The 27382-nt window shown below is 40.8% G+C and overlaps 1 protein-coding gene across 1 annotated transcript in view; it reads left to right on the top strand.

Annotated features, from left to right (window-relative positions):
- Positions 1-27382, top strand: part of csmd2 (CUB and Sushi multiple domains 2) — a gene marked incomplete at both ends in the record, with an annotated part of 202691 nt that overhangs the window by 94533 nt on the left and 80776 nt on the right. Inside the window, 13 exons of the mRNA XM_079176438.1 lie at positions 1862-1939; positions 3596-3683; positions 4844-4968; positions 8261-8382; positions 10632-10735; positions 12595-12707; positions 16581-16763; positions 18652-18842; positions 19098-19233; positions 22034-22228; positions 23924-24062; positions 25683-25870; positions 26636-26824. Coding sequence (XP_079032564.1) covers positions 1862-1939; positions 3596-3683; positions 4844-4968; positions 8261-8382; positions 10632-10735; positions 12595-12707; positions 16581-16763; positions 18652-18842; positions 19098-19233; positions 22034-22228; positions 23924-24062; positions 25683-25870; positions 26636-26824 — 1851 coding nt within the window. The remainder of the gene's footprint in view (positions 1-1861; positions 1940-3595; positions 3684-4843; positions 4969-8260; positions 8383-10631; positions 10736-12594; positions 12708-16580; positions 16764-18651; positions 18843-19097; positions 19234-22033; positions 22229-23923; positions 24063-25682; positions 25871-26635; positions 26825-27382) is intronic.

Below are 27382 nucleotides of genomic sequence, written 5' to 3'. Positions count from 1 at the left end.
ATATTGCAAAAGGATATTATTAATGTGTACCAGTTTTAACTTTTTACCAAGGGATCAGCAAAGAAATTGCTGGATTTTCATGATATTTGATTCAGATATGGTCCTCGAGGGAACCCTTCCCTAGTGCCAGAATCTGAATACAATATTCCACTTGTTCGCAAGAGATAACAATGATCTAGTAACAATCAGCCCTGAAATGAAACATATTTGTACTCCCCAGAGGACTAACTCTCCCATAATGAGCTATCCTCGTGAAGTTTCCAACATGTATCTCATAATCCAAGAGGCGCGTTGCAATGGAAATTACTGAGCACGTTGTTGCTCCTACGGGAACAAAGTGTTCCCAAATGAGACACTTATGCCTTTTACTTCGCACCATTGTCAATAGAAAATGAATAATACAATCATCAATATGTTATGAGGTCCAATTAAGAAAATAAGACGGTAGACTGACATTATTCATGTTTCTTGTGCAAATGAGCTGATATTTCCCGAACTATGATCTGCGTCATTTTAAGATTTTGACCGTTTTGAATTAATCTTTTTGGCAGAATAGTTGCTTTGAGGATTTGAAGAATTATTATCATAACACACACACACACACACACACACACAAGCTCACACAGACACAATCTTGTCCTGTGCATCCATTTCAGGTTCAAGGATCAACTTTGAGAAGGAATGGACAGGGAAAAATGATTAGTTCATCCACACAAAAGGTGATCTCTTAGGACCTCACCTCCAGCAATCCGCTGGAAATCTCAGAGCCGATGGGACAAGAATAAGAAGAGAGAGAAATGGAAAAGACAGGGAGCGAAAGAGGGGGTTTAGAGGGTTTACAAGTTCAATTTTAGATAAACATGTTTAGAAGATCAGAGAGGAATTGGAGGCTAATACTTTAATTAGATTCAACACTCTGCCATCCCCCATCTCCTACCAGCCATTCTCATCATGACAGTTCCCATGATTCCACAGGAGCGGTATGTTGGAGTAATGTAAAGACTGCTGTCTCTGTTTATTTTATTCTTCAGTGTCCTTCATGTTATGTGGCACAGGAAGCAGCCATACCACATCAAACCCTCCTTTGTAACAAATCTGAAAACAATTCTGTGTTGTGATTTTCCGTCCAGACGCATAACGGAGCGACTTTTTGACACATGGCTCAGCTTGGCTTTGAAATACAACACAGCTAAAAACTGAGCAAAGAATACAATTACAATTAAAATTCCATCGTCAGGAACCGTGAGTAATTCAATTGGATAGATTGAAAGGGTTGCAGGCACGACGCTGCTGGTGTTTTTGAAATATGTGAGTAAGTATGTGCATTTATATGAGCCTCCGACTTTGCTATGATGTTTGTGTTTGTTTATTTTCTCCACAATTATTATGAAACTCAATCATTTTAATTTATTTATTGTATAAAACTTGAATTGTATAACTTTTGCTCCTCATTTACCCTGCCCTCTAATCTTCGTAATGAAATAGTGATTTTATTCCCTGCACGCTTCTATCCTTAAAATTGCAAAGATATTGGACTTTGTTGAGCTCTCTTTTTCTATGTAAACTAAATGTATAATTGTTATGAACATTACATATCTATGTTATAGATCCTTTTATTCTGAAAAGTTTGGTTTTATTGCTGTAATAACTTTCTAATTTGGCAAATTTACCACATTGTTGTTCAATTGCTTTGTTGAAACTGCTGTGAACATATCTGGGTGGGTGTAGGCAATGGTTTATGGATTGTTTTATATCATATATTTTATCTGCTGCACACCTTTTGTCTCTGCTGAAATGTGTGGGCGTCATTATTGCACTTCCTGCTGTCTTACATGCCTCTCTGCTCTGTGTTCCTCCCCAGTGAAGAAGATGACTGAACTTAAGTCTCGAGGTGTGAAGATGTTGCCGAGCAAAGACAACCACCACAAGATATCAGTGTGTAAGTTGCAAACCTTAACTGACAACTTTGTTTTGCAAATAAACTTGTCTGACAGGAATAGTTTCACTTACTCAGTGCAATGTCCCCCCTGAGTAAACAAGGGACAGAATCACTCGACCATGTCCTCCAAAAAGAAGTGTGGACGGATATTTACCCGGCACAGTGTGGCAGAATGGAAAGCACCTCTACGTCAGCATCACGTTAATGTCTTCCTTGCCCTTGTTCTGTCTCACCCTCTGTCTGAGCTCACCGCTTATTATCCCAATCAGCTTCATTTGAACATCTCGAACATTAACAACTTGACAGCGATGAGTCACCCAACTGACACAGAGGGCTGTTTAAGAACAACTTGTAGAACAAAAAAAGAGTTGCATTCATGGTAATGCTGCCTCAAGGCCATTTACAATTAAGTTTATCCACTTCTACCTCCAACTTTTATCGTTTGCTTTTAATCCGTACGTCTCTCAAAAAGTTCTTGTTTCCTTTCATTTGCATTGCTTTTATGCTTTTTTATTTCACTTTACCTGCTTCCACTTTAAAATGATTTGTCCCACGCACTTTATTTTGTTTTACATAATTTCATTGCCCGTTGCCCCAGATCAAAACAAATATGCATATTATGGGAAACGTTTTTTTTCGAGTAGAAATAAAAAAGTGAATTACTTCCCTGCAACCACATCACTTTCTGCTGCTATACTCAAATATTGAGTTTGCATTTCAATTGTTAAAGTCTGATCTAAAGATGTTTACATCAAATATAAGTTCAATCAATTGTTTTTATGAATAAGACAAAATGCATGCAGTATCTCCTATAAAGACGTGATGAAGCCTGACAGGCACAGTCACACATTCCTGATTTAACTCAATCCAACAGTAAGTCTATCTTCCCTTATTCCTGCCAATTTTTAATTGCCTCTGCTGACACCAGTGAGCCTTGTTTAAAATTCATTGCTGTCTTGCCTCACACTGGACTCCTGGCCAATGAGCAGGTGTCACATTGGTTTGGCCCTGCGGAAGTTTGACCCCTCCCAGTCAGTCAGGTGGGTTCTCCGGGTTGGCCAAGTTTATTTGACCCCTTCTGGCACTTAACCTTCCACTGTTTTGTACCCGGTGACATGAATAAACAGAGCACCACCAGGGATGGTAAAAGTGTATGCCGAATGAACTAATGTGCACAAAGCTGGTGCAGGTGTAAATATCAATAGATCAATACCAATAGTATCTTTACATTTCTTCTGTAATTGTAAAGGGACTGTTGGCCACCAGAGGGCAGAAAGTAAACAACAAATAAACTCATAACAATGAGCCTTAATATTCTTTAGCAGTTTCTTATCTTCTTATGGGAACTGTGCTTGTAAAGACTTTTTGCATAGACACCAAGACAAATGTAAACAGCACAGGCAACACGTGGTGTCAAATAGAAGTCCAATATTTCCTCGAACTAAAGTCGGGCTGTGGTTAAAGGACTGCCCCCATTCATCATGTTACCCTAGACCTAACCCTAGTAGTGCAACCAGCTTGTGAAAACACATAGCCACGTTCATATGAATGGAAATCTTCCGTAATGCAATGCATCAAAATGGAACATTTTCAGAATTAACTTTCTTTTGTTGGACAATCTGTAATCTCATTTTTTCTCTGTATTCCCCCCATTAGTGTCTCAGATGGGCGTAGCGCAGGGACACAACATGTGTCCAGACCCGGGGATCCCCGATCGAGGAAAAAGAAAAGGCACAGACTTCAGGTAAAAGCGAGCGGAGGATGATTTCAGGAGCAAATAATTAAGTGGCAATTGTAACTGAATAGATAAAAGATTCCGAACAAGAACAGGCAGATTGAGACAATGGGACGGATAGACAATACATTTATTTAGAAAAGATGGTCAATCAAGTTTCGTAAGAAGTGCTTTTCTTTAAGACAAAATGACAAAGGACCCTATTAAGCTATAATACCTATATTACTAATACTGGCTTGAGCTTTGCGGTAATAACATATATGGCTTCTGGATAATTTCTTACTTCTGCACTTTTTTTGTCGATATTGAATCCATCTGCCTTGTTTTTATATATGTGATTTTTGTCACAATTCTTTAAAATAAGTAGCTTTAACACAAGGTTTTGAGTTTTCCTCATTTTAATGATTGAGGCCTAATTGGGTATGAAAGTGCTCTGTGACAGTTTGTTGTTAAGATTTTGTTCTGCATTTAACGTTGTCAGTTAATTCGTCTTGTGTTTAATATCAGAGTTTAATTAGTTCCACTTCCAATTTCTCTGGGAAGTAGAGAAGAAAAGTTAACTGTTGGGTGTCAAAAACGCCACAGTTTTGACATTTTGCTGTTTAAAATTCAGTTGCAATTAATTCCCAACGTATCTCCCAGTACACCACTGATGATCTTAACTTTGTTCACAGTTGAGATTGAATCAACGGTGAGCTGGGAGGAAACTACTGGCTGCCATAACAATCAGGGACTGGATCTTGAAACGTGCTCGAGCGTACAGCACATTACTCAACGGCATGCCCCATAAAGTCAATGCAACCGAACCTGATTCAGAAATGTGTCCACTAAAAGAAATACTCTACCATTAGAGCCACTGCACACTAATAGGCTGCCTCTGTGGCGAGATTATGGAGTTTTATTCCTGTGAGAGCTGTTGTCTCTATTAGTGGTGAACTGTAACGCAGACACATGGTTAACATCTGCCTCCCACAATGCAACACTTTTTGAAATCACACCCGGGGAGTTTTAGAAAATATCTGTCCTCTTTTTCAGCAGTGAACATCTTTTTTTTTTCTTTTCTTGGTACTCTCAGCTCATGTGCACTACGCTCCCACTGCTAAAAAAGTGATTTCTACAGGAAGGTTTGTAACGCTGATGTGTTTCCCCTGCATGCAATCTGACTGCAGGCGAGGATCCACAGTGCATTTCTCCTGCGACGAGGGTTATGAACTGCAGGGCTCAAAGAGCATCAGTTGTCTCAGAGTGACAGACAGCTATGTAGGCTGGAGTGACGATCGGCCTATATGCAGAGGTAAGGATTGACACGTGGGTCGTCCATCTATACACATGTGTAATGGCGGTAGTCTAAATGTGACTCACATTTGTATTTTCATACTGATGAGTTTGCTTGCGACTGTGCTGTCAATTTGTGCAGATGCCCAGTCCATCTCTTTTTTTTTTTTTGCAATTTAGTATTCATCATTTTGTTGTGACTGCCCTGACTTTGACTTCTGGCCGGCCTCCTTTTGCTTCCTGCTGTTTAGCCATGCTGGCATAGTGCTGCCCATCAGTCATATCTTCCTCACTTCAGACCATTTTGTGACAGGCAGGAAGAGTGGTCAGACTCCCTGTACGGTGTCGCTGATGCTCATGTGCTGCTTGGTTTCACTTTTTAGCCTCAGTGAACTGAATAATCAGAGTTGATTTGATTTTTGTGTCAAATAATTATTCAATTTATGGATATCTGACTTGTAAAATGTATTTGTTGGAGCAGGACTTATTCTTATTTAACCTAGTGGTAGTGTTCTCTTAGAGGGTACAAGTAAAAAACCCAATCCTCGTGAAAGTATCCAATCAATAAGACATATTTAGCATACTGGCCCTTACTTAAATGTTTTATTTTAGAAGACTACAAAATTCATATCAACATGTTTTAAGGCATTCGTCTCTGGTCTCAATTTCACAGAGTTAAGTGTTAATCTGAAAGCACTCGGGCAGAGCAAAATAGTCAAATGCAGTATCGTTGATCAGTGCAAAGCTGCATATTTGTCATGACTCAGCTCATGTTAGCAAGAAACAAAAATGGGCCTTAGTATTTTAAATTATGCATGTTCCACCATCACAAGCAATGTCTTGGTAGTAGTTGAGTAGACATTTGGCAAAGGCCAACGAGGAAAAGGCTATTAATCAATATGTTGTATCACAATGATTAAAGTGACGGTGTGAAAACAATGTGACAACATGAAGAGGGCCCTCTGCTTTGCAGCAGGCAGCGTTTTTTCAGTGAGAATGTTAAAACGCGCTGTACAGCACCTGTGCTGTACAGCGCGTTTATATTGTTTATATTCATTTAAATGTATTCATATGACTGCAGGTAATGCTTTATCATTATTCCCAAAACACCTTGTAATTACAAAATGCTGAGTCATAACAAACAATTTTGCAACAGATTCTGCATTCATATACATTTAGCTTTTTATTTGTTTAAAATTAAGTTAAGTACAATTAAAATAAATACAGTTGTACACGTCGTCTCTCAACTTGCATCTCAAGTTCCTAATCGGGCTGTAAACAATAAGCCTCTTGTCCACAGAGGATGCCCTACTCTGCCTCTAATTCCCCAGATTCCGCCCCTGGTTGGTTTACCGAGATGCTTTTTACCCTAAATCTAACCAATCTTACTCATGCCTAAACCTAACCAATTCAACCAAAGGAAGGTAATAAGTACTAGCCAATCAGAAATATGCCTTTGCCCTAGCAAGATTTGTAAATTAGCATATATTGCATCAGCCATCTTATACCAGTTTGCCCATTAGGGCCTTTGAACACCCTAATCTCTGATGGAAACGTGTAATGTAATCACCTGCAGTATCCCCTTTAACATCACCTATGGGCCATCATTGTTATTCCACTTCAGTTAATGCGCTCTTAAAAATTTAGCTTTCCACAGGTACCTCTATTTTTCCTCGACTAATCCAGTTTCTTACCAATATTAAATTACAGCACTATGGAGTGGGGGGGCATGATCTCAGAAGGATATTATATGGGTTGGGGGGGGGGGGGTGATGGATCTTCATCTATCAAAGATACTGTATATCATCTACATTTCATAAAACATCAAACAGTACTGAAGGCCTGGTACTGACACCTTTGTCTTATGTTGTTCTTTGATCTGAAAAGACACAGAGAAGTGATTGTGCCTTTTTGAATGCCGGCCACAGTATCACATGCAGTTGCTTTTCTTTGTTACGTAAAGATTGAGAGAATGACGTCCGTGAAATTGCCCTTTAAAGAATATCTCATTCCATCATCCTCATTTAACTTTTGATACTGAGCTTTTGTTCTGCTTCAATGGAGATTCAAAATCATCCAGGAATAATTGAATATCTGTATCCTAAATTAGCATTAGTCATCATTAAATTCTACATCATTATCATTAGCGCGGGGAAAAAAATACGTAATCTCTGGCTGCAAAATTCATTCCCCTCACATGAAATCCACGGTTCTCTTTGTGTTCATGTCCCGGTTACACTTTCATGTCACTGATCACACAGGATGTGGGTGTATCAGGCACGATAACGAAAAAAAGAGAAAAGATAGGAGTGGATATCCTCTCTGCTGCATTATTTTTGTCAAGGTCACCCTAACTGTCAGCAGAGCTCACATGAATTACTTTATTTTCCCTTTAACTTCGCCAAAGTTCTTTTTACATTTTAATAGGGGTGATTTTGGTGGGCGAGGGGGGGGGTGTGGGGCTTAAAAACCCGCAGGACCTATCTCAGACGTAACTCATTAAATTTAGGGTAGCTGGTTCAGGCTCTTTCAAATACTTTCAGGTTATCCCCACATATGTACACACGTACACACTCACTTCCTTTAAAGTACTCATTAGAAATTCTGCTTTAAATTGAAGGGGTGTTTAACAGTTCTGCCATGTAGATGCCCTCCGACCTACATCAAAAAAAAAAGTCACACTGTCCTTTTAAAGCTTGGTTTGCTAACTGCTCACCTCCTTTTAAGGAGAATATGAAATGCAATACTCAATATATTTGATACATGTATTGTTTTCCTCTGATAAAGTCACCCACACATCTCCTTTACAGGCCCCAACTGGTGGCTGCCTTATTTAGAAACATTTAACAATGCAGAGGATCATAAAAACAGTCATATTCTTTGTTTTATTCTTCTAATAAATGACCCTGATAATATTTACTCCCCAGTGTGTTTTAGACATGTGGTAGAACTGTGTGATTTATGGGTTTGATTGAGTTTTTCATTAATCTATTGTCTCTGGTGCCACACTAAATTGGCAAGTCAAGCGTTTGAAGGATGCACAGCAGTTGATAGCGGTTTAAAAATAAAAAAAGGCCGAGCTATCATTAGCAAGCCAAACAGCTTCAACTTCAACAGTGCGTTAACAGGTGGAGGCTGAGGTAGTTGAGGTATGTCTAGCAGTCAAACAGCATAATGACTTGTGGATTCAACATGAAATACATGAGACGGTTTGACGGATCCTACATCTTTTGTGGTTTATAAATGATTACGTGTGCTTTTAAACTGTAAATAACTAAACATTTGGTCGCTTTCTGTGTCTTACCTTGCAGCGCCAATGTGTGGAGGACAGTTGAGAGGACCAAGTGGTGTCATCACATCTCCAAACTACCCGGTCCAGTATGACAACAATGCCAACTGCACTTGGCTCATCACAGCCACAGACACATCGAAGGTAAAAGTCATTGCATGTGGGAATTAAGCAACAGTGCATTGCTAATTTAGCTTTGCCACTTTAATCGCCTGTTTCCAGCAGTGTGTTAAGTGGTGTGTTTAGCTGCCAGCAAACTGAAAATCAGTTGACTGGTGTGTTTGCACCTGTTAAAAAAAAGGGCAACTCCAAAGGAAGCTCTTCTCTGTCTGACACACACGACTCACTTTATGCTTTTGATAATTGCTACAGGACATTTAGGGGGCTGTTGAGCACACCATGTGACTGAAGCTCGCTCAGAAAAAATGTGGGACACAGGGAAAATGAAAGAGGTGGGGGAGAATGGTGTAACTGATCCAACGGAAGACACAAAGAGTTGTTAGAATCACCTGTGGTGAGGAAGAGGAGAAAAGAGTAAAAATGGACAGAAAAGTAATGGAATGGGTTTGAGAGCATGCTCGGAGGATATCATGAAAGTGTCATAGCCACTCTGTTCAGACTATTGACTTTGGAGTTGTGTTCAAGGCCACCCAGCTGTTCTACTGCCAAATATCCTTCTCTGAACTCCCAACATAATGGTTTTACAAATGTGTTCTCTTATTGCACTTTGCCGAGTTAAGGAGAGGCTATGTGAGGTGAGAGTCAAGGCAGAGGGGGGGGTAGTCAGATACAACGTACACCTACCCAACCCCTCCGCTTGCATGCATACATACACACACATATAGACACCACTGCGTACACCAAGCCGGCAGGCAGCTTGCTGAAACAGACAACGGTACTTTGGGCTGTCTCTCGCTCTGTTGTCTGGTGCAGATGATGATAGAGCGAGGCAGTTCTTTCTGTTTAGAGATGTAATGGGCTTGTATTCCTGCCCGTCCGCATAGGCCCAGCCAGAGGAGACGTTAGGTCAGGCAGGAGACTGAGGCGGAACTGCAAAGGGAGGTTGGGTAGGACGTGACTCTGCTCTTCTAGACCTAAATGTAGCCTCATGCCATCATGACTAATGTGGTTTCTTGTCAAGTGTTGCTTCTTCGGTATGTCCTGAAGGTACCGACTGCGGCTGCTTTTTGGGCTGGCAATCATTTAAATGTTTATCTGACAGTGTCAGGGACACTGCGGCCTCTTTTCTGAAACAACCAAAATGTCAGACATGACGTCAGAGACGGCAAACAATATAAAGTATATATATATATGGCGGCTGTGCTTTTTTTCCCTTTTTCTTGTTCATTCCTCCCTCACCTCCTGCGTCACCTGTTGGCTTGCTGATGGGAGATGAGTGTGTGGTGTGAAACTCTATTTATCTAGTGATCTGACCTATTTTGCCTACACACCATCCATCTCTCCTCTCCTCCTTGGCAATTTTCATTAGGCACTGGGTTTAACATAGGACAGAATGCAATTTGCATTTATATAAGCTTTTTCATTAGGCCTGACTCTCTCAGCCCTCTGAAAACATTAAGAATTTGGCGGAAATCATTGGCAGCCAATTTAAAATAGGAGATAAAGACAGCCCTTGTTTTACTTTTTATTTATTTATATTTTAGTGTCCCACATTACCCTGCTGTTTTCTCTTTATGTATCAACATTTTGCACCATCATGATCGAACCGTAGTTGTCTGTCTGTCTTTATTAGCGTTGCCCCTTGCTTCCTTCAGCTAGGGCACGCTTATTGATTCTCTTACCTTGTTCCACCTTCTCTCTTACACTCCTACCTGCAGCATAGATATGAGATGAAATGAATAGGTCTGCCTTTTCCTCACTGTTAAAATCCAATTCATAAATCTTTTAAAACCTGCGTGTCACCTTTACGATTATATATTCACCTCGTGGATAACCTTATATTCCCTGCCACGTCTCCTGATGTGCTTAAAGTCGTTTTGAGTCTGGCTAGATAGGCCACAAAGGCATCTGCAACCTGCTGATTTGATGAGCCAGCTAGCAGGGGTCATGCAGACCGTCTGGCAGGCAATCATATATTTGATTAGTGGGCGAGGTTTCATAATAACTAGATAGGAAGTCCGATGTCGTAAAATAGACTCACGCAGTCACATGCATCAACAAAACTCTGTGGCCACATCAAACTGAAAGATATAAACAAATTGAGAACTTATGTGGAGATGGAATTGTGCCAGACAAAACATTCAAAAGAGACGGATGGATGGCCAGAGGGACGGAGAGTCACAGATGTGAAGCGGGTCTCTCCTCTGGTACCTGGTGTCAGGAGCATTCAAGTCGTTTACAGTTGTGTTGGCAATGTCCCTGCTGTCGTCTAGGTGATCAAACTGACATTTGAGGACTTTGAACTGGAGCGAGGCTACGACACCCTGACGGTGGGGGACGGCAAGGTGGTGGGAGACCAGAAGACCATCTTCCACGTGTGAGTGACTCTTTCGACCCGTGTCTTTTTTTTCCCTTTAACCTTCCCTCCGTTCTCTAACTTCTGCTGGCTTTTACTTCGCACCATCGTCTCCTTCAGTTATTTTCATTTTGTGCCGCTCCATGTAATCAAATTCGGTCTTTTGCTTTCTCTTTCCTCTTCACCTTTCTTTTATTGGCACACTTGCCTTTCCTCCTCTTCCGCTTCCCTGCAACGGGCAGCATCCCTCTCTTTTCCGTTTACCCTCCAGCCCTTTTCTCTCTGTTGTGATGTGTCTCTTTTATTTCATCACCACCTGATGCAGTAGTGCATGAAAAATAGATGCCGCACCACCTTGTCAATCATCACTCTTTTCAATGTTAAAAACAAGTTCACAGCCATGTGGTTCAGCATTGCAAACTGCATATTGATTCCCCTAATGGAGTTTGTGCTAGCAGACGCTCCATTACAATTCACAGTGTGTTGTTATTAATTGTGCAGAAATTTACCACCTTAATAAAGATTTTATGGATCAATTTTTATGCCAGATAGCCTCACAGGGGTGGGAACTGGAAGGAGGTGGGAGATAAATGAAGGGGGTGATTTGTGGAGGAGGGGTTTGTTTTTAAGGGGAGATCTTCCTCACTTTAATATTCCTGTGCATATACTTGCACAACACAGAAAACGAACCAAATCTTTTCAATTAAGGACTTCCCATGCCCTCTGGACTCCCTCTTCATGATATGAAAGTAGAGTGAGCAGTTTTCTCATCAGGATCGGATGCACTCTTGCACACACGAATTTGGGGAATATACTGCAGCTACCTGCACAGTTTAATTTAGGACTATATTTGTGAATCAGTGGTGTAGGCAAGTGTGTGCATCGTTTAGGGTTTTTTTGTTGTGATTTTAAGATCAGAGGCATGTTACCGTACTGCACCACAGTCATACATGTGGTGGTTAAATAAGAAATGAGACACAGCCAATCAAATCCCCTCATGTCGCTTGAAAGACACTGTGCTCACTGTACACACTGACCAAATGAGTTAGGTTGGATGTTCCATAACATTGTCCATACCTGCAAACCTGTGTTTATAGGAAGTATAATTCATGGAATTCTATTGGTCAAACAGGCAACATATCATTTGAAAAAATGAGTTACTCAGCTTTAGTTTTATTAATGCAAACAATATAAAGAAAGGAGAATGCAAGGGTGAATCCCAGTCATTTGATGCACTGTGGTGCTTCTTTGGATATGCTTTTTATTTATTGCATTTTTCCTCCCACTTATTCATAGACAAATTCACAGAAACTCACCACAAATTACAAAATGGCTGCAGGAAAAGACAAAACACAGACCCAACCTATCCAGACACCACTTCCTTACTACTCCCACCATCCTTTGTGTGCCATCACTACAATTAGATCCCCTAATCACTTACTCCACAGCTATACACTTCCTAATTAGAGTTGGGGGAATTACTATTCAAACAGGATTAAATTACTTCTGTGGCATTGACTGATCTTGCCTTCATTTTCCACTTTCCTGTCCCCAACTGTTTTGAATTAAAGGGTTAGGAAAAAAATAAATAAAAAAGGCTTCTCAGACTAGAATTGCCTGCAACCGTTTTAGAGCACTTTTCTTTGATGAGAAAAGTCAGATAGTTTAATATATAACTTCAGGTGTTGTTTTTCCTGCTCGCGTGAAAGTTGTTTTAATGATGCAGTAGAAACGGGGCCTTCGGCTATTAAAGTGACACCAAGTGCTGCAGTAAGTGCAAACACTGCTTAAACTTAATTCATCCAGGTTTCACAATCGACACACCTAATGTTCTCAATAATCTTAGAAGAACCTGTCCTCTTGTCTCTTTCTTTTTTTAGCCTGTCTGGAACCACCACCCCAGACCTTGTGGTCAGCACCAGTCACCTGATGTGGCTAAACTTTAAAACAGACGACACCAGTGGCTCCCTGGGATTCAAGGTGTCCTACGAAGGTAAGGGTGCTTCAACATGTGCGATTGTCAGTCAGTGGGATGCGCCGGCTCGCTGACCGCATTTTAAAAAAAAGTAACTCTTTCTTTGAGAGTCTCGATTAGAATGACGTGTCTTTTTTGGGTCATTTACCCTCGTGCATTGGGACTAATTGATCAAAGCTGACATCACGGGCACCGATATGTTTTGCTTCGGTTCACTCTGTTATTGTCCTTGCCTGTATGGATCATCATGAGTTTAGTTTCAAGAGCATAGGGGTCAGAGAAGACTTTTGTAGTGAAGCTTACTAGCGTCATAAAATAATGGGCCTGGCACTCGCTGCCATGTGAGCTGCTTCGTTCGCATTAACATGCTGCATCTCTAGATTACAGCTCGACTACAAAGAAGTACTCAGTCTAGTCGAGGATTACCAGTGAATGGAATCCCAAATTGCTGTTTCCTTTGCATATTGTGCAAATGATGCTTTGAGATTAATTATTTATGTCATGTTCGATGCCTTCAGCCAGGACAATAAAGGTACTTATTTTGGTAAAACAGGCAACGGGCCATCAATGTAGAATACTGCAGATAGCTGACGCTTTTGCCTAATCCTAGTGTGTATCTGTGTGTGCGTGTACCATTATGTTTGTGTGTGTGTGTGTGTGTGGGGGGGGTTCATGTGTGAAGACCAGAGAGACAGAAATAAGTGACAGTGTGAGTTCGTCGATCTCTATGTGTGTGTTCTGTCCGACTGTGTGCATCTCTGTGAATTTGAGGAGTTTGCCAGAGTTCTTCTTCTAGATATTCTTCTCTCAGAGGCACAGCGAGTCTTCTCCCTTGCCCGCAGATGCTTATTTATTATCAGTAAAAATAACAGAGAAAGTGGAGCAGCATGCTAAACCAAAGTGTAATTAAAACAATGAGTTCTACTTAATGAAGGGGAAGAAACGCTTTGAACCACTTCACCTCCCAGATTGGAGCACCCAAAATCTAATTTGCATTCACAATTACTTGTATTTTAAGCCTGATCATCAAGTGTAATTGCAAACACAGTCATTGCAGTACACACACTCCCACCTTACTCTTCAATCTGAGTGTGGATTGCACACACTCTGCAGTGGCCGCAATCACTTAACTACAATTTTAAGCTTTTAACAGTAAGCTTTTTAGAGCCCGATCAGACGGCTTTTAATGGTGGAAAGTAGGAAATGTGCCACGTGTAACTGTCTGGTGGCAAAATGTTGTCAGTGCTTGAGTAGGGCTAATACCCACCGATAAGATATGCAATTACATTCGCTTAACTGCACAGTTAATGTAGTTATTATTAGTCGACAGTGTCCAAATTTTGTAAACAGGCCACTTCACTAATCTGTAAGGCTTTTATTTGGTTTTGGAAACATTGGTCCGTGAAGCCACATTGAGATATTCTATGCGATTGTGTGTTTTACGAGCAAACTTTATTATTAAAGTCCTCTTGTCGTTTTAGGCCTTAGGAGATTGCAGTGACTTTGTTGACGGTAATGTGAGTCTGAGTCCCATTACGACGCTTGGATTACTCCGGAATGTCAAACAGACAGGAACAACAAATATGCCATCTCTTCGCTTATTCATGAGAATCAAATGCCTTTGCACTCCTGCCTGCTCTTATACACAACAAACACAGACACGCACACATACATTCACAATCTCATGTATACCAACAGACAAGTCCATGAAACACATGCACAAGCCAATGTTCACACTCACTTCAAAGGGCTCTTATTTATTGCCTCCATTTTCCCTCAAGTTCTAATTGTAAGGGCCCATGAGGCAGAGAGGCCTCACTTGAGAGTCTGAGTTTGAGTTTGAGTTCTTCGGTGTGTCTGTGATAGTGACAAACAAGTGTGTTTGTCCTATAGCTGTCGTGTTCTTCCAGATGTAGTTTCTGTTGGATCTTAATCATTCGCTTTAAATATTTTAATTTTCTCTCAGGCCCAACTCAAAACTCGCTTTCAGCATCCCCCCTTTTAAAGGTGACTTCGACGTGAGATCAATGAGTTGTCTTGTGAATGAGGCTGCCTTAGGACAGCCATACATCCAAACCGCATTGAGCTCTAAATATGTGTTCTAAATGATGATCATCATTAGGGCTGAGTATGGATTTATACCCAGCACCGCCCCTGGTGCGATTTAAAATCGTATTAGGCCCTGCCATCATTTCCTGGATGGATGAGCTTATTCGCTTTCTGTGTTCCCCCATCCGGATGCCTCGATAGGATGCCTCAGCATTCCCATCTGCAATATGCAACCTCCGAAAAGTAGAAAGAAGAGTGAGTGAAAGAAAGAGGGATGCATAAATCTTGCAATAATGAAATTGGCGTGTGTGGTTTTAAGGAAGAAGGGTTCATGAGGTGTGCGGGTGTGTGTGTGTGTGTGTGTGTGTGTTTGTGTGTGAGTTTGTGCATGCACCTTAAAGTGCTCACGTCAGCTTCCAATGCAAGTGTGAACGTTTATCACACAGTAAGGGGAAAGATACATTTGCAGGGAGAGAGAGAGACCGATGTGAGAGAGGTTTGCAACATAAGTGATTCACGTTTTCGGAGGATAAAGAGAAGTAAGGACTGCTTGCTGAAAAATGAAATCGTCCTGAAATGCAATACCTGTTAAGGGACAATAAAGAAATCATATTGATTTTGATGCCATGCTAGTCTGCCTCTTCAGCCCAAAATTAACTCTTCAACTGATTCAGTCATTGCTAATATTCATTGAAGCCGCTAGACAGGACTGTCTTCGATTCTTTTAATAAAACCAGGAACAATGAAGCAATGACCCCAATCACTCTTCAGCTAGAGATTCATTAACCGACTAAGGTTACTGCTAAGGACATGTACCTTTAAGTTCTCCACGATTTCCCACTCCATGCAAACCCTCTCTATTCAAGTATTTCTTCCTCATCTTGCCCTAGGTCAAGTGTGTCTTACCAAAATCTAAACCTGAAACCAGAATTCACTGAGGCACACATTTACTATTTAGTCAATAGAACTCTCTGCCGATTGTGTTGCTACCAAAACATAAATACAAAAATTGGCACAATGTTCCTGTAATAAGAGCTGGTAATAATGTAGAGTGCGTCCTATTCTGCATGTAATGTTCACCTTATTGTTTTCCACAAGTTGTAAATGTATTTTTTCCTCGTCGTCCCTGTGGGAAGAAAGGTGGACAATGTGCTGGTGGAAAGCGTTAGCTGCAGAATAGCGTTGTACAGAATGATTAAGGGAAGTATTGTTCTTCTCTGGACTGCAGACTACATGACTGCACTATTCTTCCAGGCTTCCATAGTCAGCAAAAGAAACAAAATATATATATATGTAAATGGTTAAATTCGTTTTGGGTGAATATTTTTCAATTGGCCACCCGAGGACTTTTGCCCTGTCAAAATATAGGGTCAGACTAAATCAGTGGTAATAAGCTGAATCCACATTCTCCTGAAAAAGGAGTGAATGAGAAACAGCTCTATCTGTTTAGATTTAGTGTGAGGTCCTGCATCTTCGTATCACTTATTGCCTTTTTAGTAGTATCAATCAAATCAAAGTCAGAATCAGCTGGAGGCTACAGTCAGTAATAACCTGAAGTTGAGATGTCTCTTTTCCCTTCTCTTTTTTAACTAATCCATCTAGCATTTGTTAGTAAAACTGTAGAACGGACACTTCTCATTTACAGGGCCACCGTTGTGGTCCATTATTACTTTTTTTCAGACAATATAAAGGTTAAAGAGAGGAGGAGAGGGCTTGTGTTAATTTAATTGTAACCTTTAAATGTATATCTAGTGTGATTCAAACAGGAGCAGCTCTTTATTGATTTATTTCTTCTTTGCATACTTAACATTCTTACCTACGTGTTTATTTTTACCCAAACAGAAATTGACCAAGGCAGTTGTGGAGATCCCGGAATCCCAGCTTATGGCAAGCGGGAGGGGACAAGTTTTCGTCACGGGGAACGACTCTACTTTGAGTGTCTGCCTGCCTTTGAGATGGTGGGGAAGAAGAACATCACCTGCCAGAAGAACAACCAGTGGTCGGCTAAGAAACCCAGCTGTGTTTGTAAGCTCCTGGATACCTTATGTCATTTAGATTCTACATGCACCATGTACAGGGTGCGTGGTGCATCACTAATCAAGAGGAGCATAAATATGTATGGTTGTGCAGAGGAGTGCAGAGAGGGCTGCATAATAAATGATCAGATTATCCCAACAGTTTGCCCAGCAGAGGCCGTGGCTTTTGAAACAGTAAGAGCGCTTATTAAGTAATTAAAGCCACGAAAGACAAACACAGAGAGAGTGAGAGAGTTAGCGGGGGAGGGCAAAAGGAAAAGAGAGCTGACCGTGCAGATAATGGCCACTGTTTGTATTATTGATATGATAATAGGGTGGACAAAAAGCTGCAGTATCTAGATAAACATCACTGAGCTGAATGATGTGCTGGCACAACCTTTGGCCAACAATATTGCTCAACATTGTTTATTTAGTTAACATTTAACAAACTATTTTAGCCATGTCGACACAATGCCGGGTGCTTGTATTCGTCATCCAATATGATAATGCATTGTTCATAGCCTACTTATTTATTTGCACATGCATTAGGTATAAGGGATAATTACATCCTGTAGCTAATCATTTATAAGGGGAAATGGAAGAATGGAGTCATAAAGAAATCACACATAGATGCAGAACTAATTGAAATGTTGAGATAAATCCATTCACCGTATCAGTGCAAAAGGTAGAAGGCAGAAGCTTTGTCTTCTCTCTCTCTCTTATTTAAACTTAGGATGAGAATATAAGTTATCAACATTGACCCTGCACTGCTGGGTAAGCAGTTGAATAGGATTAATTTAATCATTAATAATAACAAAAGGGAACCTTGGCTGCAGATTCATATATTTGAAGCACCAGTGCATATTTAAGTATCTCTCTCTAATGTGCATTTGTGAAATAAAACAGTGTTTTGTGTTACTAAGACCCGAGTCATCTTACAAATCGCCCTATAACCTTTCTGCATGATCTTTGAACCACATTCAATTTAGTCAGTGTTGATGTTGAGCTCGCAATCAAGTTTACGGTTGTTGAAATTGAATTGTCTGGTCAGACAATTCGGTGCATCCTTTAAATGCCAACCTACGTAATATTTCTAAATGTACTGTTAATAAGTGAAACATCCTTACACAATCGATCGCAGCACCTGGAAGCTAGAACAACCTTCTTTTTCATGGCCTATGTTTCACCTCAAATATTATGTACAAACCAAAGGATAGTTGAAGAAGTGGGGGCAAGTGCCAATGACAGCCGAGTAGTGGTCTGTGTATCCCATCAGATGTAGATAGCTCCGTGAAGGACAGCATCGTCAGTGCTGTCATTTTCATTCCCAAGCATATACTTGCCTTGACAGACCACCGTGAACAGAGCAGAAATTGTGAGCTGACTTTTCAAGGAAGGCTGTCTGCCCAGTAACACCCAGGTATTGTGCCGTTGCCTTCTAAGCAAATTAATTGGAGGTACTGGGATGAAGTGACAGCCTTGACAGTATTCAAGGAGGGAGATGAGTCTTTCATTTTGCTAACACTTTCCTTATAGCTAGACATTGCTTGAAAGCAAGGATTTTTCTGGTTTTGTTGTCAGATTTAGTTCGGCTTAGGCTTCTTCTATGCCCATTTCAGTCCACAAAGCTTTCTTATATAAGATGTTCTTTCTAGTCCTTATTCTCATATAATGGTAGATAAATAGTTCAACAACCTCTTCTAAAATAATGTCATGGGCAAGTTTCACACACATATTTTCTTCAATAAAATGTATCAAATCATATTATCTTGTAGTCAGCCAAAGTAAATAGAATCATCCCTTATGATGTTCAGCCTCCGAAACGATACTCAGTTGCTTTGTTTTATTTCTATTTCTCTCCATTTCTCTCTGTCTGGATCTCTGTATTCCTTTTATAGTTTCCTGTTTCTTCAACTTTACCACTCCATCCGGGGTGCTGCTGTCTCCCAACTACCCTCAGGAGTACGGCAACAATATGCACTGTGTGTGGTTGATCATCACCAACCCTGAAAGCCGCATCAATCTGGCCTTCAACGACATCAGCATGGAGAAACAGTTTGACTTCCTCTCGATAAAAGATGGCGGAAAGGTAGTGTTGAATGAGAAGCTGTATTTCTCAGTTGCTTTGAATAGCTCTTTTTGCATCAACAACTATTGTCCTGTCGATCAGTCATTGTGCACGTCAGTAGGAGAAGCAGACTATAAATATGTGTACGAACTAAACCCGTCTTCCAGCGTCATTGGACTTGCGAGTCATTCTGTCTACCTCCCCATGGCAGCTGTTCTACTCTCTGACTTCTTTTATTTTTAAGCTTATGATGCCTTTAATCTTCTCTTTTGTCAGGCTGAGTCTCCTATCCTGGGTACCTATTCCGGTGACGCCCTACCTCCTCCTATGACAACTAGTGCCCATGTGGCCCGGCTGGAGTTTCTGACTGACCACACCTACACAGACAGAGGCTTTAACATCACGTTTACAAGTAGGTATTGAGTGTGATTGAAGGACGGCCCCTGCTCTCCACTTAGCCACGGTCACCCCACGAAATCATAAAATCCTGTACTGACTGGATGTTTTGTATTCTATATTGTTTGCACGTATGTACGGTACAGTATGTGTATCTGTACGTGTATGTGTGTGTGCATGGATGAATCGTCTGCCACATCTATGCCTCCCTCAGACTGCATAAACCCTTTCAGCCATCAGCAACACATTCTTTGCACACACACAGTCACATAGAGAGATGACAAAAACCCTGTCTTTATTGTATAAATAGAGACTTGACATCTAAATAAAAACCCGAAGAAAGACGCAGGATTCTTACCTGACAGATACATTGCAGCAAGTGCTCATTATATTCTATTCCGGGTAGTTGCTGACTTGTGAGGAAATTCCAGATGGGTTTTGTACTCTGACGCAGTAACTGTTGGCTGCATGCTGGTAAACCCATTCCTGGGATATACTGTACCATGAGGGTTTGGCGGCGGCAGTGCATTCATTGCATATGCATCATTTTGTAATGAGCCTGATCTTTGCATTTTTACACATCCCAAATTAGATATTCCCTTCCATGGTGTCTGACCCTAACCCTATAAAGCCACAAAGATTGATAGTAATCTTTAAGGTGCCGTCGGGAGGTTTTTCTCAATAAGATTTGGTACTGAATTTAGTAGCAGTGACTCACTTTAATGTAGGCAATAAAGTGTTATTTTTACTTTTACAGTTTGATGCTTTTGTATGATCTTCTTTGTACTTCTCACCCTGAGTTCACCACCTCATTACAGAGTTATCCATCTGCTTGGGGGAAGCATTTCATTAGTTTATTGTATTAATACAATAATGTGCACATACAAGTGTCCAATCCACACGGACTTACAGTATAAGACAACAAAAATACAGTCCCGGTGGTAAAAGACAAGAACATAACTTCTCACATTCAACATTACTTTGGAAACAAAATAACTTTTTATTGTCCAAAGCTTGACACACATAAAATCTGCCACAAAAAAATGTTCCCTAAAATGCAGCTCATGTTCTTTTGGAATCATTCAACCAAAAGAACTCATCTGCAATAAAAGGATATTTTACTAAAGCATGTAGCCCTTAAATCATCATATAATGAGCAGTAGAACATGAAATGGACTCCATCTTCAATCCCATCTAATGCTGTCTGTTTCTATTACTGACGGTAATGTGCCTGAACGTAACTGTGCACACAGAAATATGCATGACTTTTGTTTAACTGCTTCACACATGGCTCTAGTCTAATCGTTTATCATGAACATGTATGTTCATAGGTTAGGTTTGTTGAATCATAAACAGCCATCTCTCCTTGTACTTAAAAAGCAATATGTGCTGAGCATCATAGTTATTGTAGTCTTTAAAAAAAAAAAAAAAAAAAAAAATAGATAGATCCAGCGACGTCCATGCAAAGTGTCCCGGTAAAAGATCATCTCACATGGATGTCTGATGTTTGGAGGTGCATTATTATAACAGTAAGGCCTAATAGCTAATAAAGTACGACACCGTTTTCTGTCTTTTCTGGGCCTATAGACTTCATACCTGCTATATAGCTGATAAGGTGTTTTGACATCAAAATTTTTAGAGAAACTCTTCAACACAGTGTTAGTAATTAACACACTGAATGATTTATTTGTATGATCATTTGATCTATTACATTTTAGTAACTGGTAAGTCAAATGGCAATGCACTCTGAGGACTCATCCTGTATTCTGTTTCTAGTTCCTAAAATACTGGTGCTCTAGCTAAAATAACATACGTCAGCCTTCCCGGAGGGCTTTAGGGACCTCGATCTTGCTCATTTGCAGACATGTCATCATGCCCACCCAGGTGCCTCTGTAAAGCTGCAAATGGGGGCAACACATGGCAACTGATGCATTAATTATCGAGTTAGATGAATAAATAAATTACCAATGCAGCATGGTGAATGAATGTCAAGACCGGTTAATTGAAGATGACGGTTTGTTCCTGAAAACAGTGTCATCTAACTGCAGGACTGTTTTTCTTTTTTTTTTTGGGGGGGGGGGGCAACTTCCATCATTCATGCTAATTAAACACATGCCAAACTGTATTGAGGGGATTTCTGGCACTTTAATAAATAAGATGATCGTGATGGATGAGGTGTGGCTGGCACTCTGTTTGGGTCCAATGGATACAGAAGAGGGATTCATCAACACCTACACGTGTCACCTCACTGTATGCGTGTACAAGAGTGAGAGCGAGAGAGTAAGTGAGGGAGATAGTGGTGGAGGTGATGTATTTGTTTACATGCCTTGTTCCAGGGTTATGCCTCTTCTTGTGCGACTGCGTTGCTTCGTGGCCTTTCTAACTGGTTCCTGCTTGAAGCTTCGTTGAGAGGCTTGATGGATAAAATCTTGAGGACGTGGGAAAACTATTTTTCCCTGTTGTGTTTACTCCACCTATCATTCAACGGTGTCATCCGGCCTGATGATCTGCATACGGTGTTGTTTCCCACCCTCTGTAATCACTGCAGCATATTGAATCAATGTGACTCACTAAGTGAAACAAATGTTCTCTCGTTAAATGCTGGCATTGCTAAATGCTGACAGTAGGGAAAAAAAGTTTTGTCCAGAAACTCAGGTAATCATTTTAGAATCTCTATGGAAATTAGCATCTTTACACGGAAAATGTGATGTGTGACAAGGATTAATACCTGCCGAATTACAGGTGAGCTGTTCTCTATCACTATCACCTGTGTTCTCCTTCATACTAACCCTATCTCCTCTCTGTATGTCCAATAGCATTTCGTCACAACGAATGCCCAGACCCAGGTGTGCCGGTTAATGGGAAACGCTTCGGTGAGAGCCTTCAGCTGGGCAGTTCAATCTCGTTCCTGTGCGAGGAGGGCTTCGTTAAGACCCACGGCTCGCAAACCATCTCTTGCATTCTCAAGGATGGCAACGTGGTATGGGATAATGCAGTTCCCCGCTGTGAGGGTGAGTAAACAAGTGTTACCCTTCATGACAGCCATCTTACAACAGGTGTCGGATGCTTGTCGCCTAACCGGAACATTTTCACTACACTCTCCAGCGTTTTTCATTAGGTGGCATGAGATGGAACCTATTACTGGGGACACACATGGGTGTGTACAAAAAAAATAACGTATAATAACAGTTTTTAATATTAGTGAATATTAATAAGATGAGTGGGATTTATTCCGTGCTGTATTTTGTATCAAATGTCACACATTGTAGTTATGTTTGAGCTGCCATAGTTAGCCGTGTGGCTCAGAAAAAGGATACAAAGTCATTGAGAGGAAGATGTGCATATATTTTGATTTGAAGGCATTTGTTCCATGGTCGAGCATCTCATTAGACCGGTGCCCACTGTGTTATAGGTTATGCACAACTGTTCAAAACCATGGTATTGGAATATGCTTTTTTCATGTTAACTGTGGCTAATAATTTAGCCTCACTGCATCTCAGGATTGTCAAGAGATTATATCTTCTGCACACCCAAATATTGAATGGATTATTGTTGATAAACGAGAGGACAAGAAATCAATCTAAATAGATTTGCTGCTTCCTTTGCGATGCAGTCATTCTATATATTTGACATTTTGTCGCAGATATAATTAATTATTGTCATCAGCGTTATCTGTAATGACAATAATAACTCATGCTTATGGCAGAGATCACAAAGCTCTGACTAAAGGGTGGCGATTGCTGGTGGTGATACAGAAGCTTTGTTCTCTCAAGTATCTGTTGCTGCAGACATCCTGTGCTTGCGTGCAGGTTGCTGAACCATCCATTTACCCTTCTCTGACTCATTATCAATAAACTATTTCCAGCAAATCAGAAAGACCAATAGAGCTGGCAAAGCTAAAAGGAAGTTAGGTGTTAACCAGCTTAGGCTCTTGGACACCAGCGGCGTAGCACATTTAGCACAGACATGGTTAGGGCTCTATGGGGCCTAATCAGGCTCACTATTCAAGATACGCAAGGCAGAAACCATTATGAAAACATGTCACTTCCCCCTGTGTGCCACAGCAGCGTTGTATTCCCCTGAGACCATCTATCATACCCCTGCGTTTGTAGCGTAATGCGTTTTATAGATGTCCTTCAGTATGCTGAGTTGGCTGATTAAATCATTCCACTTCAAAGGGAGCGAGGAGCTGGCACTGTAACTAAGCCCTCCACTGTGCCTGTGTGTTCTGGTTAAGGATAGGCAGTCACAGAGATGTACAGCAAAGTGAGCAGTAACAGAGGTGAGGGTATCGGAGAGGGGTCGATGTGCTCAAGTGTCTTTTGCGCCGGCGATCAAAGATGTTCCCTTTTCTCTGTCTGATGGGGACGACGGCGGCACTTTTGCGGGAGGGGTTTGGTGACAGATTTAGAGACAAAGGGATAGGAGAGGACACATATGCATACACATGGATATGCAATGCATGCCCGTGTGCACACATGCACACATACAATGAATAGGTGTGTTCCTAGGAGAAACGGTTAACCTTGAAGTGAGCTCTCACCAATTTACATTAGATAGACCCCGGCACTAAAAGAAATGGGATGAGCCCCAGCTGATGCATGGGATCTTCTATGGACGTTGTCATATATCAGATGGGAAAGACATGCATAATTCAATCTATATTTGTTCCTTCTCTCCCTCAATATCTTCTTTCTCTCCGTTAGCCCCATGTGGAGGGGATTTGAAGGCTCCCAGTGGAATCATCCTCTCCCCTGGCTGGCCAGAACTCTATAAGGAGGCCCTCAACTGTGAATGGATCATTGAGGCTCCTCCAGGCTACCCCATCAAGATCATCTTTGACAAGTGAGTCACCCAGATAACTCCCTCTACCTCACTGTTTTTTTTCCCTCTCTTCCTCCTCCCTTTCTGTCAGTAATACAGTAGATCTATTGCACATTAACATAAATCCCCAACTAGGACATTATGATGTTTTATTTAGCTGTTTGATACCCCACTTCCTGAAGATCCACGGATATCCTTACGTACACATACGTTTGTAGATATATACATTCATTGTAGATATATACATTCATATGGAATGCATATTTCAGTGGATATGATCTGTCAAGGGGAAGCGGAGAGATGAGAGAGAAGTGAATTTGCCCTGATGTTTCAGTGAGAGACAGAGGGACAAACAGTCGTACCATCAAACGCTACATTAGCGTTCCACTAAGGCTCATCCTTGTGAGCCCATCTCATCCTCTTCCCTGCCACGATAGCACAGCATGCAAAATGAATACAACATAAATGTTTGTTCTTGTTTTAATTTTTATGTAACATCAATAAAATATCACAAACCGCTTCATTTAGATGACATGGTTCTGAAACTAAGCAATTTATTCATGGCTTTGAAGATGAAGTGGCTCTGGCAGCAAAGGCAGAAACGCACAACAAGCATGCACACACACACACACACACACACACACACACATAAATACACATACATACATACTACAGTGTAGTATCAGTGTAGTAACTACACTGATGCACTCACCAAACCGTGCCAAAAGCCAAAGGATTTAAAAACTCAGCATGTGCAAATTAGAAATTATTTGATTTACATCTAAGTTTTCGAATGTTGGTTAAAAGCAAAATGTTGACATAAAGAAATCCATACTATGATCAAAATCGTTGTTGACTATTCATCCGGAAAAAAGCATCATTCAAGTAAGTTGGTAAAATGCTAATGTCTTTAGCATGGCCCATGTACATTTTGACAGTGTCCCTTTCTAAGACTCTTATTATTCAGTTAATCTTTAGTTTAAGTGGTGCATATTTCCAAACTAATTTATGAAAAGAAAAAGAAGGAATCTGTGGCTTTTAGGGTCTGGGTACTCAGGACATTTGCTCACTATGTCTGGTAGGTTCCAGACCAGCACCTTAGCCCGCTGATCAGATTTACCAATGAAACGCAGACTAGAGAAATTTAACCAAGGCTATAGTTTACACAAATACAGCGAGCTCGATTGCAAGCAGTAACATCAGCAGAAGGAAGAGGAAGGAAGACAGGATGAATGATACTGACTAATGTCTTTGTTCCTCCTTCCTGCTAATCTTCACTCAGGAACATGATTTATTTTATTGACATTTTAGATTTGTTTCCAGTAAGATATTAATTACTTTGATCGTGACTTTGCTGGTGTACACATCACTGCTTCTGCTCTAGTAACAACATTCAGTTATATGTAAATAAATTCCAATCCTATTCCACCTTTATTAATGAAAAAGAGACAATTAGAGTTTTGATAAAGAACCGAACCAATTAGGTGTATCAATAAGAGAAGTAGTATCGGTAAAATCCTAATGATGCCCATCGGAACATAATGTGACCATATGTATTTGCATCACAATACAAATACTGTATTATTTTTTCTTTTTATGTGAAGCATAAAAACCTTTTTTTTTTAAATTATCTGTTCTCAGGTTCCGCACAGAGGTCAACTATGACGTCCTGGAGGTGCGCGATGGACGTTTTCCCTCTTCGCCTTTAATTGGCAGCTACCAGGGTACCCAGGTTCCCCAGTTCCTCATTAGCACCTCCAGCTTCCTGTTTCTCCTCTTCTCGACTGACAAGAGCCACTCGGACATCGGCTTCCGCATACGTTACGAAAGTAAGGCCTTTTAGAGTTGTGAGTGAACTTAATAACACAGAGTCAAACCCTTAAACACCTTAAGATACAGAATAGATATACTGTAAAGGAAGGACTCATCTACCCATGCTTCACAGACCCTAATAGAAATGAATCTATTATAATACGGAGCTAACCAGAGACAGCAGCTATAAGCCTTGTTCACCGTACAAGTTATAAAAGCTATACAGTCTTGGTTGTAAATACAATCTCTGCAGGCTCTCAATTTCACCATGAAGTTTCACCTATAATTAGAAATTAAATGGGCGAGATTGTTCTTGCAGCTATCTCTGCCTTGGCGCACAATACCGTGCTCAAAATTCCATATGCACAGTCACCTGCGTGCACCCGCGCACACCGGTCATCACTCATGCTGTAAATCCAACCCTTAAAGCAGTCCTGTCCTCATTTCTACCTGTGTGGCTGACACTGGTAACCTTTTGCACTTTCTCTGTGATGAATCGCTGCAAAGCTTCAATAATTCACTACGGTGGTTACTTAGGCAGAAACTACGCACGGTGGAGTGGGAAATAGAGCTGAAACTTCTCATTTGTTTATTCCTGTTCAAAAATGATGTTCAAGTTAATTATTTATCGGGATTGCTTTCGGAGAACAAGCTGCCTTTTAACGTCAACTTGACCTATTGGAAACAGGGTATAAGCCTAATTACACTGCAAGCAGGTGGACTTTCAGTATCTGTGTTTCTGTGTAACGTTTTCTCTCTTTTTTCTCCCGTTCCCTTTCTAGCCTTGCAGTTACAGTCGGATCATTGCGTGGACCCTGGTATACCTGTCAACGGCCAGCGACATGGAAATGACTTCTATGTGGGCGCTTTGGTAACGTTTAGCTGCGAGGCGGGTTACACACTTAGTGACACGGAGCCTTTAGAGTGTGAACCCAATTTTCAGTGGAGCCGCCCCCTGCCTAGCTGTGATGGTACGTTCCATAATATTGACCTAGAAATGAATAGTGTCCTGCCAGATTTCGTCCTATTCATAGACGGGATTAAAGCCACATTCATTGTTGTATGTTATTCCAGATGAAACAGGAGCAATCTTCTTCAGCACTTTGCTTCATATTGCATCACATTTAAATTCATATATATGTCTGAGTTATTATAAAATCCATTTAAGATAACGTTTCTTTCAGCAACTCTTGTTTTAGGCTTTAAAAGTTTCGGGCTCATTTCATCATAAATGTTTTATATGTAGGGCCCTGAGCCTCCCCTTTGATGTTTCCCTTTTTCCTCATCTGTAAATGCTTTTATATTTAAGGACAGTATTGATTTCTGCCCACTCTGTAATGATATTGATGATACCACTCTTTCCTTTTTATGCCGTCTTGAAGGGCACCTCTTGTAAAATGTGTTTTACCGCATTGTAAATGCACAGACAAGTTTTGCTATTTTTTGGGGGACATTATATTTCTGTCTTTGTTTCGCCCTCTGATTTTTGCCTCTCCTCTCATTTCCCTCCGTCGTCCATCGCCCGCCGT

This window comes from Pholis gunnellus (genome assembly GCF_910591455.1).
Source record: "Pholis gunnellus genome assembly, chromosome: 16".
Taxonomy (NCBI): domain Eukaryota; kingdom Metazoa; phylum Chordata; class Actinopteri; order Perciformes; family Pholidae; genus Pholis; species Pholis gunnellus.
This window is presented reverse-complemented; position numbering and strand designations above follow the sequence as displayed.